The 21348-nt window shown below is 37.3% G+C and overlaps 1 protein-coding gene across 6 annotated transcripts in view; it reads left to right on the forward strand.

The window, feature by feature from the left end:
• Positions 1 to 21348, forward strand: part of RGS7 (regulator of G protein signaling 7) — a 529525-nt gene that overhangs the window by 429515 nt on the left and 78662 nt on the right. For all 6 annotated transcript variants that reach the window (XM_060643375.3, XM_060643377.3, XM_060643378.3 and 3 more), the window contains 3 exons: positions 14531 to 14595; positions 15440 to 15516; positions 15623 to 15704. In XM_060643375.3, the coding sequence (XP_060499358.1) occupies positions 14531 to 14595; positions 15440 to 15516; positions 15623 to 15704 (224 nt within the window). The remainder of the gene's footprint in view (positions 1 to 14530; positions 14596 to 15439; positions 15517 to 15622; positions 15705 to 21348) is intronic.

The following is a 21348-nucleotide window of genomic DNA, read 5'->3' on the forward strand; positions in this document are numbered from 1 at the left end:
AGATGCCCTAAAGGAATTCTTTCTTTTTACGATTAGACCTTCAAGGCAGTTATTTGAAGACTTTCACCATCCAGGTGTTCAATTACCATAGTAGATCTCTCTTAGCTTGATTAATCTTCTTTAGTTAAGGTATTTCATCTCATACAGCAGTGAAGTCCTACTTCTACTTTATAGTAACATGGTCTTCATTAACATATATCAAAAAATTAAATAATTTTAAAATTATTTTCATAATATGTCCTCTAGTTAATTTTCTGCTAAGATTTAATTTCTTTCAGTTAATTAATGTATGAGTTGCTGTTGAGTTATAAATTTTAAGAAAATAAAATTCCCTAAATTTTTGCTATTCATTACCTTTCATTCCTACAAATTCATTCCCAGTGGTTGAATCATTAAATGAGTATTAGATTTTATAGGACTGTGTTATCATTAAATTTAAAATTCCTTCAAAGAATTATTTTGGAAATTCTGTTCTTAAAGAAGATAATTACCTCTTCCCTTTAGAGTGAAATTAAGGGTAATGTTTTTAAGCTTTTCTTGTTTTTTTAAAAATCCAAAACTCGGGGCGCCTGTCGGTTAAGCTCAGTCGGTTAAGCGGCGGACTTCGGCTCAGTCGGTTAAGCGGCGGACTTCGGCTCAGGTCATGATCTCACGGTCCGTGAGTTCGAGCCCCGCATCGGGCTCTGTGCCGACAGCTCAGAGCCTGGAGCCTGTTTCAGATTCTGTGTCTCCCTCTCTCTGACCCTCCCCCGTTCATGCTCTGTCTCTCTCTGTCTCAAAAATAAATAAACGTTAAAAAAAAAAATTTTTTTTTAAATAAAAATCCAAAACTCATCGAGGTTTTAAGGGTATGTTCATTCAGCATAGATACAATTACGAAACATGTTTGCATCTTGGGTGGATGTAAGAAGCAAAAATGAACTTACACACTATACTTCCAGGACATCTTCCAAAACTGCTCCCGCTGCCCCTGCATGGAATAAAAAGAAAAGAAAACAAAACTAGAATGGAAAGAACTACTAGGACAGTGTGGAAATTAGAGAATGGCACCACATACAACTCACTTGGAAGATGTATTCTTTCTGGAATCAACAGAAATTAGCCAAATGAAAGGAAGATTAGCCAAATGAAAGGAAGTGATATCAGACTTACAATTTCTTTTCTCAAGAAACTAGGGCAGCTTTAAGGAATTGGATGAAATTCAGACCTACCCCATTAATGAGTCATCAACCCATGTGGGCTGGAGATAAAAGTAAGTATTGGGAGGGTAGGGAAAGGCTTGCCCTGTCTTGGATTAAGATTTCTTAGCTTAAACGCAGCACTCAAAGAGACAGTCCTATGCCTTGTCTGATGTTTTGTCTCTGACGTGGATTTCATAAAGCAGCTCAGGCTCTCGGACGTTTAGGGAGCAAGCTTAAGAATAAAGGGGGGAAAGTGGGGAGAGGGGAGGAACGTAGGATCCTTGCAGGATTGTTGTTGCTTTGGGCCGACAGCCGCCACAGCAAACCCAGGGTTCCCTAGGTCAGCTTCACCAGTGCAGGGGCCTCCAAAATGAGTGAGCAAACGCCAGGGGAACCTAGAAATAGGGTAGCCACAATGGGCCATGGCCCTCCTTTTTTGGAAGATCTGAGTTGTGATAGAATAGTTTTCGCAAATTTAGTTTTAAAAAGAAATGTGCAAAGCAAAGTTTACTCACCTTAATTTTCCAAGATAACAGCTTTCTCTCCATGCCCTCCAGGATCTAAATAATTATGATAAAAGGAATTCCAAATGGAATGTGAATACTATAATTAATTTTTATAAAACTGTAATAGAGCATACAGTCAAATCTAGTCACTAAAATTATAAAAATAGCAGAGAGTCAAGATGTATTATTTTCTTCATCGTTTATGGGGGGCAGCACTAGGCTGTATTTAATTTCTGCAGCTAAAATTCAAGAAAAATATATTAGACATTTATTTAAACATATGAGAATGGCCACTAATGGAATAGTAACAAGTTTTATTCTAAATTATTAAAGGATAAATTAAAGAAAACTCATTCCATGTCACAAAAAGTAGACAACAAAGAAGTTACAATCATGGAGGAGAGAGAGACAGAGGCATGAAGATGTAAGAAAAGGAATAACAAACATAGCTGATACAAGAATGAATGTAAATATTTAAGTCCATCTATTAAAATAACAGGCATCTTTAAGTTAGCTCATAAATAAAAACCAATAATATCTGTCTGAAAGGAAGTTAAGTAAAACATGCTGACTCTGTCAGTTATAGTGGTGAAGCAAAGCTATATCACGCAAATACAATTAGAAAAAGGAACCAGGGTTTGCAATATAGATAGAATGAAAAATAACCAGGGTACAAAGTATTAAATAGAGCCACATTAGTGAGGGGGGCAATCCATAGACATCTTTCCCATTAAAACCTCTCATGTGCAAGCAGTGAAAATATAAGAAAACAGATAAACATAATCAAAGTGTCTCTTTCAAGCCAGATTGGCACAAAATCAAGTCTGGCCTGAAGGTGAGGATACTGGCATATTTGGGAAGGCATACTGGTCAGAAGTTTGGCAGTGTCTTATAAAATTCATGCTGTGCCTGTCCCACAAATCCCTGCTACCAATTCCAAGAAAATATGCTAATGGAAGCCTATATGGAGTCATTATTTGTAATAGCTCTGAAAAAATGAAAGCATTTTCTCACTACTATATGGAGTGTGAAAGAAAAAAAACAGATTCCTAGGAAAATAGAAAAAGATCAGAGGCAAGGGGTGGGAGGTGGGGGGATTGCAGGAAAGGGAGTCAAAATGTACAAACTGCCAGATACAAGATAAATGAGTTCTGGGGATATGATGTGTGCCATGATGACTATAGCAAACACTGCTGTTTGCATAGTTTGAAAGTTGCTAAGAGAGTGGATCCTAAATGTTCTCATCACAAGGAAAAAAACTTACTTTTGAATGTTAACTGAACTTATTGTGGTAATAATTTCACAATTCTGTACGTCAAGTAATTACACTGTGCACCTTAAACGCATACAGTGCCGCGTGTCAATTGTGTCCCAATAAAACTGAGAAGAAAGAAAAAAGGAAAACAATCCAAGTATTTAATAATAGGTGTATGGCTGAAACAATATGTGCTGCATTCATAGGATAGAAGAGAGCGGTTAAGAGATACCAACTATGGAAAACTGTGTGAACCTCAGTAAAGTCGAGTAAAAAAAGCAGGTTGTGGAACATGTCCTATGAATGCTATATGTGTGTGTGTATACATATATACACACACACACACACATACATATATATAATTTAAAAGTAAATCAATGTTTGCTGAAGTATGCTCAATATTATCTGTATCATTTATTAAACTTCTCCTCCAAAAACATGGGGAAATATATGTCCTGCATATGTACCTAAAAATTAGTTTCTATCGCTCACGTATAAAGAGGACTTAAGTCTAATAAGAAAAAATCAAATCCCCCGAGAGAAAAATTAGCAAAGTCATGAATAGCTAATTCACAAAAGAAAAAAGACACCCAAATGGTCAGGAAATATTTAGTGGTGTTTTTACTCAACAAGTATGTCCTGAGCACCTACTATGTGCCAAGTATGTTCTAGGCAAGGGGACACATGGACTAACAAAACTCCCTGTGCTTGTAGAGCTGGCATTCCAGGGCAGGTGGGAGGGGGTGAGAGTAAGCTCCTCAGCTACTCATGTAAATGGATACAGAAGCTGTGTATGAGGGGGCGCCTGGGTGGCTCAGTCAGTTAGGCGTCGAACTTCGGCTCAGGTCATGTTCTCAGGGTTCATGGTCCGAGCCCCATGTCAGGCTCTGTGCTGACAGCTCAGAGCCTGGAGCCTGCTTCAGATTCTGTGTCTCCCTCCCTCTGGCCCTCCCCCACTCACGCTCTGTCTCACTCTTTCCCTCGAAAACATATAAACATTTAAAAAAAATTTTAAAAAGAAGTTGTGTGTGAGGAGGTGGAAAGTTGTGTGGAAGAGGATGTTGGGCTGGGGGTGGGGGGGCGGGCAGGGGGAGAGGTGTCACTGGGAAAATGGCAGTTCAGCCCTGAGGAGGGAGATAAGGAGGTTGGGCCCAGGGGGGACATAGGTACTGCCAGAGAAGAGGGAAACAAGGTCCCAGGATAAAGTAATGGACGAGCAAGGACTCTGGTTTTTACCTGAAATGAGATAAGATAGGAAGTAGTTGAAAAGTGGGAAGTTAAAATAAAGTGAAATCGGATTTAAGTCTTTTTTTTTTTTTTAATATTTATTTTTGAGAGAGAGAGAGAGGCAGAGAGAGAGGGAGACAGAATCTGAAGCAGGCTCCAGGCTCTGAGCTGTCAGCACAGAGCCCGACATGGGGCTTGAACTCATGAACCGTGCTTGAGATCATGACCTAAGCTGAAGTTGGACGCCTAACTGACTGAGCCACCCAGGTGCCCCAGAAATCTGATTTAAGTCTTAACAGAATAACTCTGGCTGCTTGGCTGAAAATGGACTCTCCAGAGTTGGAGAGGGTATAAGAAGACTTACTCATGCCTAAACTCTATGGAATTTAGTTCCACAGACCAAAGGACTTGAAAGGTGCACTGAAAGGTGCACACATCCTCATGCAGCAATAGTACTTTAGGAAATTAGCAGACACCTAAAAAATATACAGCCATACATACTTGTATACATATATGCATACATGTTTGCAGAAGTATTAATAAATAATGCAAGACAAAGGGTATAATCCAAGTGTTCAACAATAATGGCTCATTAAATAAATAATAAATGGATTGTCATGAAATAATTTTTATGAATATTACCAAACAATAGTTATTGATATGAAGTTAGCCATAATATAATATTAAAGAAACAAGTTAATAAGACAACATATGTAGTAAAGTTTGAAAATGTTTTAAGTAAATATATGCAGATTATGTAAATATATGCAGATTTTTGATATAAATACAGATATTCATGTGTATGTTAGTGGATGTATATAGAAGGGAAAAATCCGGAATATGTGCCAAACAATGACAGAAGTGAGATTATACTGATTTTTTTCTTTAATATTTATATTTTTTCTTTATTGTCTGAACTTTTACAATGAGAGATAAGGACTTTATTTTTTTTTAATATGAAATTTATTGTCAAATTGGTTTCCATACAACACCCAGTGCTCATCCCAATAGGTCCCCTCCTCAATACCCAGCACCCACCCACCCCTCCCTTCCACCCCCCCCATAAATCCTCAGTTTGTTCTCAGCTTTTAGGAGTCTCTTATGTTTTGGCTCCCTCCCTCTCTAACCATATTTTTCCCCTTCCCCTCCCCCATGGTCTTCTGTTAAGCTTCTCAGGATTCACATAGGAGTTAAAACATATGGAATCTGTCCTTCTCTGTATGACTTATTTCACTTAGCATCACACTCTCCAGTTCCATCCACGTTGCTACAAAGGCCATATTTCATTCTTTCTCATTGCCATGTAGTATTCCATTGTATATATAAACCACAATTTCTTTATCCATTCGTCAGTTGATGGGACATTTAGGCTCTTTCCATAATTTAGCTATAGTTGAGAGTGCTGCTATAAACATTGGGGTACAAGTGCCCCTATGCATCAGTACTCCTGTATCCCTTGGGTAAATTCCTAGCAGTGCTACTGCTGGGTCATAGGATAGGTCTATTTGAGAGATAAGGACTTTAAAAATCAAATTATTTCAACTTTGAAGTTAACCAGTTTGAGTGTATCATTTTTTTTTCATGTTTATTTTTTGAGAGAGAAAGCTCACATGAACTGGGGAGGGCAGAGAGAGAGGGGGGACAGAGGATCTGAAGCAGGTTCTACCCTGATAGCAGAGAACCTGGTGGAGGGCTCGAACTCACAAACCATGAAACCGTGACCTAAGCCAAAGTCAGACATTCAACCGACCAAGCCCCCTAGGCACCCCTTTGGGTTTATCATTTTTAATGACAATATAACATTTCATTGAATGCATGAATTCATTGCCCCACTGTGTTCCTATATTCCATGCCATGAAGGCTTACACCTCTGCTGTTTTTCCTGCTGTTTCCCTGGGTTATATTCTCAGAAGAGCAAGCACCGGAACAATGGCCGTGAATGTTTCAAGGCTTTGTTACTCATTGTCAAAATCTTTTCCCCAAAGACATCTTTGCTGTTCACATGCCCACCCACAGTGTTGTTCCACTGCTCTGTGGCCAGAATGGGTTATTGCCACTCTGTAACATCTCTGCTCTTCTGATGAGTGGAAAGTGATTTTTGTAACTGGGTGTTACAAAACGGAAATCCAGCCAAAGTGTTAAGTGGATCAAGACCAGGTGTGAAAGTGCTCCGCTACACTGACATACAAATTGTCACACTAGCTACTGTCAGCTCACATTGAGTGTATTCAAGGATAAGATGTTGGCTTAAAGACTAGTTTTGTAGCCGTTAGGTCATCAGAAGTCATTGGTCCCATCAGCCCCAAGTGGGAGGAATGAATGGGGAATGCACCTCACCTCAAGTCCAGTGACAAAGATTTCAAGGGGTTTCTGAGAATACTTGACAGGAGTCATCTACTTCTGGGACACAATGGATCACGAATTCCAGGCCTTGGAATTACAAAGGGCAAGGGACAGGCTATCTTGTTACGGATGGAGGAATTGAAAGGCAGGTGGCTATGTTCTGTGGCAAAGAGTGCATGTGTAATCTAAGCTGTATGTGAGAGATGGTCCTGTCCTAGGGAACAGCCTGGACAGGCAAACACACTGGAGAGAGAGGCCAGAGGTACAGTCTAAGGGCTGTGGCAGTGATCAGCCCCAACAATGGCTACAGGTGAGAGATCCCCGGCAATGGTGGGATGGGTTTTCTCCAAAGCATCCTACTAAGTAACATGAGAAACACAATCAGCTTAAAACCTCTGCCCAGTCCAGAGAATGACAACACTAGATCACCATACTGGCATCAGTCGAGTAAGAATGGCAGCACCCTCCTTTGTTCCCCTTCCTCCTTATCCTCCAACTCCAGAAGGCTTAGAAGCCCTGGTCAGCAATACTTGGCAGGGACACAGAAGAACAAGGAAGACAAAGAAGACAATCATGCTTCTCTTACTCACAGAACCTGGGGGAGAGGGGCAGACCTCAAGGCTTTAAACCAGACATGAATGTTTGACAGTTACTCAGGATAGACATTCTTGTTTATAAGTTGGGACTCTAAATTACCTGAGTGACAAGCAAGAGTGTAGATACTGCTTGAGTTTTCATTCAGGGACTGTGGAAGGATTTGTTCACACAAATAAACTTGAAAAGATAAACAGTTTCATTATGGAGGTATATGTTACATTTGTATGACTTTGGTTGCAAGTGGGATATTTTTCAAATATTTATGTGGCAATTATATTTCTAGTCTTCATGAATTATATTATATACTTATGTTCTTTTAATGTTTACATATTGGTACCTTCATGATTTTCTCACAGACCTCTGTGATATATCTCTGAACACTTTTGTCATAGACATCGGTTTTTGTTCAACAGAGTATTCCACCTTGGAGAGCTTTATGAAATTAAATGGAAAAAACTAATGCCATCATTCACTCTATGTTCAGTAGATGTGTGATCCAGAAACTTTTACACCTAAGGCATATTCAGGCCACATTCTATGCATTTACTATGTGGCCATTTTAGCCAAAGTGGTACGTTAAGCCTTCTCGAACTTTCTTCCACTTAGTGGCATATCCTTCTATTAAATTTCTTGTTTGTTTGAGCCTAAGTCCTCAAAACTGTCTTCTCTAGTCGAAAATTACTGCAGAGAGATATATTTAAACTTGAAATTTAAATTAAATTCTCAATAATGGAAAACATTTAAAAATAACCCAGGAAATGATTTTTTAAAGTTGTTTTCAATATGTTGGCACTGCAGAAAAAAACTCAAGGGTTCTGTTAAGGAATATTCATACTTGCACTTGGGCCTATGTCCATATATAGTACCCTCTGGAGCACTCTGGTGCCCTAAATGATTAAGGGTTAGTACAAAAACACTTGACCTGAGCCATAGTTTTGATGATGCGTAACTACTCTCATTTTTAAAATCTTCAATAAACTGTAAATAAGAATTGAAACCCTCTTTCATCTAAGATGCCCCTTCTCATCTGCATCCTATTCAATGCTGGCACCCTCTGCTGATAAAGAATGGAAGGATCATCTCTACCTGTCCACATACTGTCCTGTATCTAGACTAGTTCAGTGAGGTTTGGGCCCTTTCAGTCCCAACTGTATTTGCAGTATCTTTAACAGTATCCAGAATGTTCCCCACTTGCTAACCCAGACTTTTTCCTTCTTCCTTTTTACAAAAAAAAGACCAGTAGAAATCACTTTAGATTTGACTTCCAAATAACTCCTTTGTAAAAGACCCTATTTAACAAATACATGTGGAACAACTACTATTTACCTGGTTCTGCCTGTCCACGCCTCCACTTTGTTTCCTAGAGAATTAAAGAAAACTGCATTGAAGGGCAACTATATTAAAGGATGCATAACTTCTTAGTGAACAGGCATCTAAAAAAATCACCCTGCTCCTGCTTTTATTTATTAGTTTACCTAATGAGGGTAGAAATATGTTTCCCAGAGGGGGTCTGATTTTGAAAAGAGCAAAGATTAGATGACCGGAATAGAGAAGCAAGTAGAGGCTGGTGCAGGAGGACAAACCCATGGAGCCTGTAGTTCAGACTTGAAATTTGGGTAAGGTAATTCTATGGGAAAGCTGAAATTATTTAATTTAGATATTTAGGAAGATTTTTGTCTTTCTCTCAACAAGAGACATTCTCAGGGGTATTGCACATACACTGCAATCTCTTTGACCAGCTGCTGAGAACATGTTAGATATTTTGTTAAGATCAGTGTATTGGGGAGGGCACCTGTTGGGATGAGCACTGGGTGTTGTATGGAAACCAATTTGACAATAAATTTCACATTAAAAAAATAAAAAAAATAAAAAATAAAAAAAATCTGCCCTGTCAGTAAGAGTTTCTTCAAGAGTGAGCATGAACTATGGCTAATTAGAAAATGAATGCATCATGTCATTTTTGTTTTTGAAGGTTGTCTTTTACTAATTTTGAGAATTAGAAATTTTGAAAATTACTACTACTAGTAATACTAATGGAAAAATAAAATTCCCATGGTTGCTTATACAAAGATATGCTCTCAAATCATCTCCTGGGTTCTTACGTGTCTGTAGTAATGTTAGCATTGGGCCGTAGTTGGCTTTCTCCTTTGCCTGGGCCTTCATAAAAGAAGCTTTAGAGAGCAGAAATTGAAGACACAACACCAGTGTTTGCAGAGATCTCAGATTTTCTGTGTAAGATAATTTCCTCAGTGGTATCGAAACTTCATTATCGAAAACTGAGGGTGGCATAGCTTAGCGCAATGGTGGGAATTATAAAAGCACCTCCAGAACTAACCTTACAAAAAAGTGAAATTTACACTCTTCATCCAGCAGATCTATTCAGCACTTACCATATATATAGTTTATCTTGAATTTCATGAGATTCAAATATCATATGTTATGGAAAATGGCAAAAAATGTCCTGGAAATCAGGACTGTACCAGAGGGCTCTGATTGTCTTGATGGTATCATAAGAGTTGCTGATAATCCTGAAATAACTTAAGGAACATTATTTGTCAGTGACAGAGCTGCTGTGACCTCCGCACTCCCTCTGGCACCCATCCTGTAAATCTGTTGCCCAGGTGGGCTTCCCCTGGCAGCAAGGACACGGAGTCCTCAGAAAAATGGAATTAAAAAGTCATCATATTGTAGTTAGGGAAGATGTTACAGCTTTCTCTCTCCTAGTGGAAAAACAGCTGATGATTCTGAAATGTAGTAAAGGAGATGCCAAGAAGCCTTCAGTTTACAATAAGAGATTCTTTCAGTTGACAGAAGATTATGGAAATAATCAAATGTGCCAATAATGATTCCTTCTTCATGCAGTTCCTTTTAAAAAAATGGTGTTATCTGTGTCTCTAGATGTTAAAGCTCATTTGATGTGTTATTTAAAAGGCTTTATTTTCCCTCTTATTTAATAAAAATAAAGAAAATTTCTAAACATATATTTTTTTCCTTTTTTTAATTTTTAAAAATATAATTCATTGTCAAATTGGTTTCCATAAAATACCCAGTGCTCATCCCAACAAGTGCCCTCCTCCCTGCCCATCACCCACTTTCCCTTCTCCCCCAACCCCCATCAACCCTCAGTTTGTTCTCAGTATCCAAGAGTCTCTTATGGTTTTCCTCCCTCCCTCTCTGTAACTTTTTCCCCCTTCCCCCCCGCCCCATGGTCTTCTGTTAAGTTTCTCAGGATCCACATATGAGTGAAAACATATGGTATCTGTCTTTCTCTGCCTGACTTATTTCACTTAGCATAATGCCCTCCAGTCCCATCCACGTTGCTGAAAATGGCCAGATTTTATTCTTTCTCATTGCCAAGTAGTATTCCATTATATATATAAACCACATCTTCCTTATGCATTCATCAGTTGCTGGACATTTAGGCTCTTTCCATAATTTGGCTACTGTTGAAAGGACTGCTATTAACATCAGAGTACATGTGCCCCTATGCATCAGCATTCCCATATCCCTTGGGTAAATCCCTAGCAGTGCTATTGCTGGATCATAGGGTAGGTCTATTTTTAATTTTTTAAAGAACCTCCACACTGTTTTCCAGAGTGGCTGCACCAGTTTGCATTCCCACCAACAGTGCAAGAGGGTTCCCGTTTCTCCACATCCTCTCCAGCATCTATAGTCTCCTGATTTGTTCATTTTAGCTACTCTGACCAGTGTGAGGTGCTATCTCAGTGTGGTTTTGATTTGTATTTCCCTGGTGATGAGTGATGTTGAGCAACTTTTCATGTGTCTGTTGGCCATCTGGATGTGTGCTTTGGAAAAGTGTCTATTCGTGACTTCTGCCCATTTCTTCACTGGATTATTTGTTTTTCGGGTGTGGAGTTTGGTGAGATCTTTATAGATTTTAGATACTAGCCCTTTATCCATTATGTCATTTGCAAATATCTTTTCCCATTCTGTCGGTTGCCTTTTAGTTTTGTTCATTGTTTCCTTTGCAGTGCAGAAACTTTTTATTTTGATGAGGACACAATAGTTCATTTTTGCTTTTAATTCCCTTGCCTTTAGAGATGTGTCGAGTAAGAAATTGCTGCAGCTGAGGTCAGAGAGGTTTTTTTCCTGCTTTCTCCTCTAGGGTTTTGATGGTTTCCTGTCTCGCATTCAAGTCCTTCCTCCATTTTGAGTTTATTTTTTGTGGATGGTGTAAGAAAGTGGTCTAGTTTCATTCTTCTGCATATTGCTGTCCAGTTCTCCCAGCACCATTTGTTAAAGAGACTGTCTTTTTTCCATTGGGTACTTTCTTGCTTTGTCAAAGATTAGTCGGCCATACATTTGTGGGTCCCATTCTGGGTTCTCTATTCTATTCCATTGGTCTATGTGTCTGTTTTTGTGACAATCGCATACTGTTTTGATGATTACAGCTTTGTAGTAGAGGCTAAAGTCTAGGATTGTGATGCCTCCTGCTTTGGTTTTCTTCTTCAATATTACTTGGGCTATTCAGGGCCTTTTGTGGTTCCATACAAATTTTAGGATTCTTTGTTGTAGCTTTGAGAACAATGTGGGTGCAATTTTGATTGGGATTGCATTGAATGTGTAGATTGCTTTGGGTAGTATTGACGTTTTAACAATATTATTCTTCCAATCCATGAGCATGGTATGTTTTTCCATTTCTATCTTCTTCAATTTCCTTCATGAGCTTTCTATAGTTTTCAGTATATAGATCTTTTACATCTTTGGTTAGGTTTATTCCTAGGTATTTTATGGTTCTTGGTGCAATTGTGAAGGAGATCTGTTTCTTTATTTCTCTTTCTGTTGCTTCATTATTGGTGTATAAAAATGCAGCCAGTTTGTGTACATTAATTGTACCCTGCGACTTTGCTGAATTCAAGTATCAGTTCTAGCAGACTTTTGGTGGAGTCTTTCGGGTTTTCCATGTATAATATCATGTCGTCTGCAAAAAGTGAAAGTTTGACTTCATCTTTGCCAATTTTGATGCTTTTGATTTCCTTTTGTTGTCTGATTACTGATTCTAGGACTTCCAGCACTATGTTAAACAACAGTGGTGAGACAGTGGACATCCCTGTCGTGTCCCTGATTGCAGGGAGAAAACTTTCAGTTTTCCCCATTGAGGATGGTATTAGCTACGAGCTTTTTATAAATGGCTTCTATGATGTTTAAGTATGTTCCTTCTATCCTGACTTTCTTGAGGGTTTTCATCAAGAAAGGATGCTGTATTTTGTCAAATACTTTTTCTGCATCTATTGACAGGATCATATGGTTCTTATCTTTTATTAATGTGGTGTATCACATTGATTTATTTGCAAATATTGAACCAGCCCTGCAGCCCAGGAGTGAATCCCACTGGATCATGGTGAATAATTCTTTTTATATGCTGTTGAATTCGATTCACTAGTGTCTTGTTGAGAATTTTTGCATCCATATTCATCAGGGATATTGGCCTTTTTTTTTTCTTTTTTTTTTTTTTTTTTTTTGGTTGGGTTTCTGTCTGCTTTGGGAATCAAAGTAATGCTAAATTCATAGAATGATTCTGGAAGTTTTCCTTCCATTTCTATTTTTTGAAACAGCTTGAGAAGAATAGGTATTAACTCTTCTTTAAATGTCTAGTAGAAATTCCCAAGGAAGCCATCTGGTCCAGGACTCTTATTTGTTGGGAGATTTTTGATGACTGATTCAATTTCTTCATTAGTTATGGGTCTGTTCAAATTTTCTATTTCTTCCTGTTTGACTTTTGGTAGTGTGTGGTTGTTTAGGAATTTGTCCATTTCTTCCAGGTTGTCCAGTTTTTTGGCATATAATTTTTCATAGTATTCCTTGATAATTGCTTGTATTTATGAGGGATTGGTTGTAATAAATCCATTTTCATTTGTGATTTTATCTGTTTGTGTCCTTTCCCTTTTCTTTTTGAGAAGCCTGTCTAGAGGTTTATCAATTTTGTTTAGTTTTTCAAAAAACCAACTCTTTGCTTTATTGATCTGTGTTTGTTTGTTTGTTTTTGGATTCTATATTGTTTATTTCTACTCTGATCTTTATTTCTCTTCTTCTGCTGGGTTTGGGGTTTCTTTGCTCTTCTGCTTCTAGTTCCTTTAGGAGTGCTGTTAGATTTTGTATTGGGGATTTTTCTTGTTTCTTGAGATAGGCCTGGATTGCAATGTATTTTCCTCTTAGGACTGCCTTTGCTGCATCCCAGAGGGTTTGGATTGTTGTATTTTCATTTTCATTTGTTTCCATATGTCTTTTAATTTCTTCTCTACTTGTCTGGTTGACCCATTAGTTCTTTAGTGGGATGTTCTTTAACCTCCATGCTTTTGGAGGTTTTCCAGACTTTTTCCTGTGGTTGATTTCAATTTTCATAGCATTGTGATCTGTAAGTGTGCATGGTATGATCTCAGTTCTTTTATATTTATTGAGGACTGTTTTGTGGCCCAGTATGTGATCTATCTTGGAGAATGTTCCATATGCACTCGAGAAGAAAGTATATTCTGCTGCTTTGGGATGTAGAGTTCTAAATATATCTGTCAAGTCCATCTAGTCCAATGTATCATTCAGGGCCATTGTTTCTTTACTGATTCTCTGTCTAGATGATCTATCCATTGTTGTAAGTGGATTATTAAAGTCCCTGCAATTATCACTTTCTTATGGATAAGATTGCTTGTGTTTGTGTTTGTTTTAAATATTGGGGTGCTTCCGAATTCGGTGCATAGACATTTATAATTGTTAGCACTTCCTGATGGATAGACCCTGTAATTATTATATAATGCCCTTCTTCAACTCTTGTTACAACCTTTAATTTAAAGTCTAGTTTGTCTGATATAAGTATGGCTATTCAAGCTTTCTTTTGACTTCCAGGAGCATAATATATTGTTCTCCATCCCCTCACTTTCAGTCTGAAAGTGTCCTCAGGTCTAAAATGAGTCTCTTTTAGACAGCAAATAGATGGGTCTTGTTTTTTTATCCATTCTGATATCCTATGTCTTTTGAATGAATTTAAATTTTTTTATGTTTATTATTTATTTTTGAGAGAGAAACAGAGTGTGAGCAGGGGAGGGGCAGAGAAAGAGGGAGACACAGACCCAAAGCAGGCTCCAGACTCTGAGCTGTCAGCACAGATCCCAACATGGGGCTTGAACCCACGAACCATGACACCATGACCTGAGTTGAAGTCGGACACTTAACCAACTGAGCCACTCCCCATGAACATCTTTTTTCTTATAAATACCATTATGTTTGAATTTCAGTAAAAATATCATACCTTCTTTATTTTTGTCAAAAAAATAAATCATTGAAAATGCTGAGTGGAAAAAAATGGCAAAGACCGAGATGTCTTGATTTATAACACTATCTTTTATTTTCAGTAAGTGCCTTCATGTTAACAAGCAGGGAAGATGTAATTAATTTTTTTTTCCTTTTAGCGGTTTATCTCTGCAAGAGAACAATGCAAAACAAGGCAAGGCTGGAACTAGCTGACTATGAAGCTGTAAGTACTAAGGACTTTCTGGCAAAGAATGTCATAAAATGAACAGGAATAAGGCCTATGGTCATTTCTGGGAATTCTGTTGACTTTCTACATGCCTGGATTTTAAGGACCAGATTCCCAGGGATCGAGCATCATAATGGCCCAAATGCCTGACTTGCTTGCTTCCTTGGAGACGGTGAACTTCTACACACACAAATTCATGGGAGAAGGGAGGAGTATGTCTTACTTGCTAAACTCAAGTGTGAAAATGTGAGATGTGTCCTGCATATAGTAAAGACATCCAAACTTAGAGAAGTAAAGAACATTTACTTTGGGTAAATGGTTTTTGCAGAACCTTCAGGTTGGTCACCATCAGCAGGTAAAATTAATCTGATGTAATTTGTTCCGACAATTGCTATGTTGTGATTTACTGACTTTGAAGCATTGACTAGAAATGGTAGTAGTCTTCTGAGGGTTTACATTCTTGTCAGGAACTGGATGGATTGACTGAATCAATAGTAAAAATGCATTGCTTTTCTGTTCCTCACTAAAATGGGCACAGAAAACTCCAATAGGTTAGTACTGAGCACTTTTTATATACAAAGTAATTTTAGTATTTTAGATGTTTACTTGTATTCTCTCAAGTCAATTATTAATAAACATTAATATTTGTGATAGGTTTCCCTGTTTCCTCTGTTAATATGAGGATGAGTTATATTCAGTGAGCATGACTCATCATTCAGAACTGGAGTACACTTACTACTTTAGAGACTATATTTTCTTGACAAATTCATACGGTAGATAAATGAGAAGGGAGTAGTGATCATGAGCACCAGAAAGTCTTCACCTGTGGTGTATTTTTCAGGAGAGCCTGGCCAGGCTGCAGAGAGCATTTGCCCGGAAGTGGGAGTTCATTTTCATGCAAGCAGAAGCACAAGCAAAGTGAGTCCTTGTGAGTCTTTTGGAAAATTTGTTCAAGTTGCGGCCTTTTGTCCAGAGAGGTGCTACAATTAATATCACTTATTATCCATTGTTGCCATGTTGACAGAGTGGACAAGAAGAGAGACAAGATTGAAAGGAAGATCCTCGATAGCCAAGAGAGAGCATTCTGGGATGTTCATAGACCTGTGGTAAGCATGAGTGCACACCTTATCTCCAGTTCATAATCTGAGCCTTTGGAAAGTGAAGGATGCCTGAGAAAGTGAGGGAAGAATGAGGTAACCCCATCACTCTTCCACAAATCTTGATGATTTCATTAAGGGAAGATTGCCACTCTCGTGTACGATGACCAGAATTCAGTAGTGTCACGCTTAATTTATAAAGTTGTGCATTTTCCCAATATGACATCACTCTTGGAATTTGAGGTACCTGATACTTTTATACCCTTGAAAGAAAAAAGATTTCAACAAAGCAGTCTTACATAAGCTGTGTGACCCAGAGTGACAAATAATGAATGTCCTTGATTAATGCCACAAAACTGTAAGGAATTCAACACTGGTTATGGGCATTCACAAGAAAACATGTCTGATCTCATATATTTCTTTATATTTTAATAGTATGTCTTTGTTTTCTATATATTTCTTTAAACACAAGCAGGCAAGACATTAGAGAATAATATTTCTGGAAGTATTATTAGAATAAATATCAGGATCACAGCATGAGACAAATCAAGATTGATGAGAATATTTTAAAATTTTCCTCTCAGCTTCCTTCAGGATCAGACCAAAATAGATCTGCTTTCCAAAGATTTACATATATATATATATATATATATATATATATATATATATATATATATTTCAGATAACAATGCAATTGTTAAATTCTATATTGAATTTTTCTCTCTTTGAATTTCTAGAAGATTAGAATTGAGAATTAACTGGCTTCTTTGCTCAATATTCAGTTTGAGTTTTGTTACTCATGGTGAAAAAGGATTATAAGGTTACATGCATAAGAATGGAAAGAATATGAAGTAGGATTTTGCTTGCTTATTTGTTTGGTTTAAGCTGTCTTTGGAAACCAGTCAACACATTATGTTTCTGTGTTTATCCACTTTATGCCCCTGGACATCTGGTGGCCCATCGCTAGCCTTGTTCAGCTTTCATGGCCTGCATCCTCCTGTCAACTCAAGAGGGTTGCTCATGAGGACTTATTCCATGGTCCTTGGCCCTCTGTGTGGCCGTGTTGGAGACAGAACTTGTACACAGTTGTTTCTGCTCTGTCTAGTGTGAGTCATGCTTCAGTCCTCTGTGTCTCCCTGCAGCAAGGAACACATATGAATGCTTTCCAAGGGGTCCCCTGCTGCACCCCTTACTAGGCTTCCAATTAGAAAATCATCCTAAGGAGCACCCAGAGGGAGAAACCACCCTGAATATATATAATTCATTTCCTTTATTCAACGTGTAGGTGCTGATGACAGCAGTTGCAAATGTTGAGGAAGCTAATCTGTGGGATCTCTCTCTTAGTATCATTCCTACACTTTTCATTTTATTTAGGCTATTATTTTCGAACTTGAAATCTATCTCTTAGGTTTAGGCAATAGAATTATAACATGACCTTCCTTGGTGTTTATCAACTAATATATCTGGAATGATCTGATTGTGTTGACTCTTCTCTTCAAAGGGATTATTCTCTGTTCACCTCTAAAACTTACTTTTTGAAACGTCTGAAGGATAGCCTTTGTCCCCAACTTTTTTAGGTAAATGGATCAGTCCTGTAGACACATGCCAACACAATGACTAATCACTTTTTCCTTCAAAAGCCATATCTGAACCCCATGAAACACAGAATACCACAGCATGCCACCCTTCCTACCATGTGCAGCATCATGTAAGAATACTACTTACTGGGGCGCCTGGGTGGCTCAGTCGGTTAAGCATCCGACTTCAGCTCAGGTCACGATCTCGCGGTCCGTGAGTTCGAGCCCCGCGTCGGGCTCTGGGCTGATGGCTCAGAGCCTGGAGCCTGCTTCCGATTCTGTGTCTCCTTCTCTCTCTGCCTCTCCCCCGTTCATGCTCTGTCTCCCTCTGTCTCAAAAATAAATAAACATTAAAAAAAAAAAATTAAAAAAAAAAAAAAAAAAGAATACTACTTACTCTGTATCAACATGTGCCAGGCATTGTACTGCATGAAATGTTGATTAAAACATAGTCCTTGATTCCTAAAATTCACATCCAGTGGAAGCATTTTATGAACATAGTCACGAACCCTTTAAGACAGGCATGACTGCACATTTGTTTTCTGTGGGGAAAATACAGATGGTCATGGGATTTATATGACTTGCCCGTGTACACAAGGCTAGTAGTGGCCTGAACCAACTATTTTCTACTCCATAGTCTGATTCACAAAGGAAGGGGAGCAACAGGGGAGTAGAGTGGCTCCAGTCAAAGAAAGCAGCTGCAGCAAGAGTGAGATGCTCACTGCATGCCTCCATTCTGAAAAAAAGAGGGGATAAAAAGTTAGCAATATTGCATGTGTGATATGGCTATATTTATAGGTGTCTTGTTATAGGAATATTTTACTAGTATATTTTACTTCTGGTTTTTGAATATTCTTTTTTCATTCATTTTACTGTTTTCAAGAGCCTGAAGTTAAAGCCATCTTTAAAACACTGTAGGCCACATATCCCTGATCTAGGGGCACCCAGCTACCATGTAGGGAACACCGTGGTCAGGTGTTGTTATACAATATGAAATGTAAAGGGCTAGTTCCAGTAGTGTTTCTCCAGTAAGTACTATCTCCTATATTCATATAGAATAATCTTGTGTAACTTATTACTATTTCAAGAACAATCTAAAATTTTTATAAATATATTGATAAATCTAGTTCACATAAATTACTAGTACATTAAAAAGATCACAAAGAATGCCCTTGTTTTTATTTTGGTTTCAAAAAGACTAATTATAAAAATATTAACTGACCACTATAAGTCTTAAAAGTCTAGAGATCGATATTCCCATTAGAATAAAAAAAAAAAAAACTCTACTCAAATTTCACTGGTTTATAATACAACCTAATTGAAAGACCTTTAAGTCACATAATTACATTTTCCTGGATTGATTTTAGCTTCATCAATATAGAAAATATCTCTGTTTTCAAAAACCAGAAATGGAGTTATTTTAATAGCATTATTTGTTGTTGTTTTTTTTTTCATTTTGTCTCTTCTTGTAAAATCCTACCATTAAACATTCAATAAAAAATATAACAGAGAACAGTTAATCCTCATGAAGATTTTATTAATTCAAGTATCTGCCACATTGCATTGTTTGGTTTGCTTTGATTTGATCTGGTTTTACTCTGGCATTTACTTAATCAAAAATGGGTTGGAAGCCAGTAGCTAGAAATGTAGTGGAGAAAGGGAAATCTCAGCAGCTCAGAGTCTTTAAAGTATACTTTAAAAATTAATTTAAAATATTATATTACATAAATTTCTACTTGAAGAATATATAGAAAATATATGTAATATGATTTTACTTTTTAAAAAACCGTGAGGCCTCTTAACATATAATCTTTCTATTTCACTTAATACCATTATGAAATAAATTTAGCTTCTCTGAGCATGCTTATATTTACTCCAGAAAAGTAAAGTCATTAACCCCAAGAAGGACTCTTCAGTTTTCAGGGATTCCACATAGAATTGTCAAAAACTAACTACTCAAGAATATAATTGGAGAAATACACTAAATTGTAGTAAATGTCAAATAATTTGGGATTTATGTTAATTTTTGTATTTAATGTTTCAACATTTTAATGAAGCCCTTTCAAGGGCCAACATATTCTTAGTCTGTATTAATAGAATTTTAGGAACTAATTCAATTGAAGTAAAAATTACCCTTGTCACAGTGCTGAGGAACTCAATTTTAGAGTTTTGTGCCTAGTTCTAGAAACCATACTTAAAAAAAAAATGTGGCTGAGCTCTAGTTGAGGTGAATGTTAAAGGGGCAAAGTCAAAAATGAGAAAAAAATAATTGTGGGGCACCTGGGTAGCTCAGTCGGTTAAGCGTCCGACTTCAGCTTGGGTCATGATCTTACAATCCGTGAGTTCAAGCCCCACGTCAGGCTCTGTGCTGACAGCTCAGAACCTGGAGTCTGCTTTGGATTCTGTGTCTCCCTCTCTCTCTGCCCCTCCCCTGCTCATGCTCTGTCTCTCTCTGTCTCAAAAATAAATAAAAACATTAATTTTTTTTTAAATAAAGAAAAAAAAGAAAAATTAATTGTGAAATTATTAGAGAGATTAGTGGCCTTAAGGATAAGAAAACCCAAGAAAGTTGTCTTCATATTTTGGAAATTTGATTAGGTGGAGTTGGAATGAGGCTTATTCTTTTACCCCATTTGGATTCTGTATGACCAATGTGGAAACAACTGGAAAATAAAATCTCAATGTAAAAACTTCATTAATACTTAACTAAATATCATTGCCAACCTTAAATGATAGGAATGATTAATTCAAGTATACTTTGAAATTCATTCGCCAGAAATATGGTGGAGAAAAGGCAATTTTCTCCTTTTCTCCTTTGTATAGTGAGATTAGTAATTTTTAGTGGTCCTTCCAGCATGAAGTATCAGGAGTTAGTTCAACTTGGGGCACCTTGGGGCTCAGTCAGTTAGGCATCCCATTCTTGTTTTTGGCTCAGGTCGTGAGCTCATGGTTCATGAGTTCAAGTCTCACATTGGTTCCACACTGAGAGTGCTTGGGATTTCTTTCTCTCCTTCCCTTTCTGCATCCTTCCCCCCTCCCCCCATCTCCAAACAAACAAACAAACAAACAAACAAAAAAGAATTAGATCAACTTCTTTGCTTCCCAAATCTGTTAGTTTGGGATTGATTCATGCCATGTACTTCAAAAAAGGCTTACAGAATAAAAATACTTAAGTACAGAAAATGGAAATGTACTTCATTAAAAGTTCAAAATAAAAATAATAATCTTAATTCTTCCTGATTTTAAATTGAACAAATCTTCATCACAAAATAGTGAAAATAGTTATTATTTACCTATAGCTTCTACATGCAATGGCTTATTCTTACATATATTACCATTTATAAATTAACTTTTCCATTTACGGAGGTATAATTGACACATACTATAGAATAAGCTTAAGATATACAACATAATCATTTGATATATGTGTATGTAGCAAAATGATTACCACATCCATCACCTCACATAGTTACAATTTTGTGTGTGTGATGAGAACTTTTAACATTTACTTTCTCAGCACTTTTTAAAATATACATATTTAACTATAGTCACCATGCTGACATTATATTCCTGGGACTTATTTATCTTATACTGGAAATTTCTACCTTTTGACCACTTTTACCCATTTCCTTCATACACACACTCCATGCCTCTGGCAACCACTAATCTGTTCTCTGTGTCAATGCATCTGTTATATTTTTTTAGATTCTACATATAAGTGATCATACAGGATTTGTCTTTCTCCATTACTTGTTTCACTTGGCATAATGTCCTCAAGTTTCATCCATGTTGTCATAAATGGCAGGATTTCCTTCTTTTTACGGCTGAATAATATTTCAGTGTGTGTGTGTGTGTGTGTGTGTAACACATGCCACATTTTCTTTATTCATTCATGTGTTGATCAACACTTAGGTTATTTCCATATCTTCCTATTATAAATAATGCTACAATGAACACGGGGATGCAGATAGTAATTTCAGGATAGTAATTTCTTTTCATTTAGAAATACATCAGAAGTGAAGTTGGTAGATCATATGGTAGTTCTATTTTTAATTTTATGAGGAACCTCCATAGTG

The sequence above is a fragment of the Panthera onca genome, chromosome F1 (assembly GCF_046562875.1).
Source record: "Panthera onca isolate mPanOnc1 chromosome F1, mPanOnc1 haplotype 2, whole genome shotgun sequence".
Classification (NCBI taxonomy): domain Eukaryota; kingdom Metazoa; phylum Chordata; class Mammalia; order Carnivora; family Felidae; genus Panthera; species Panthera onca.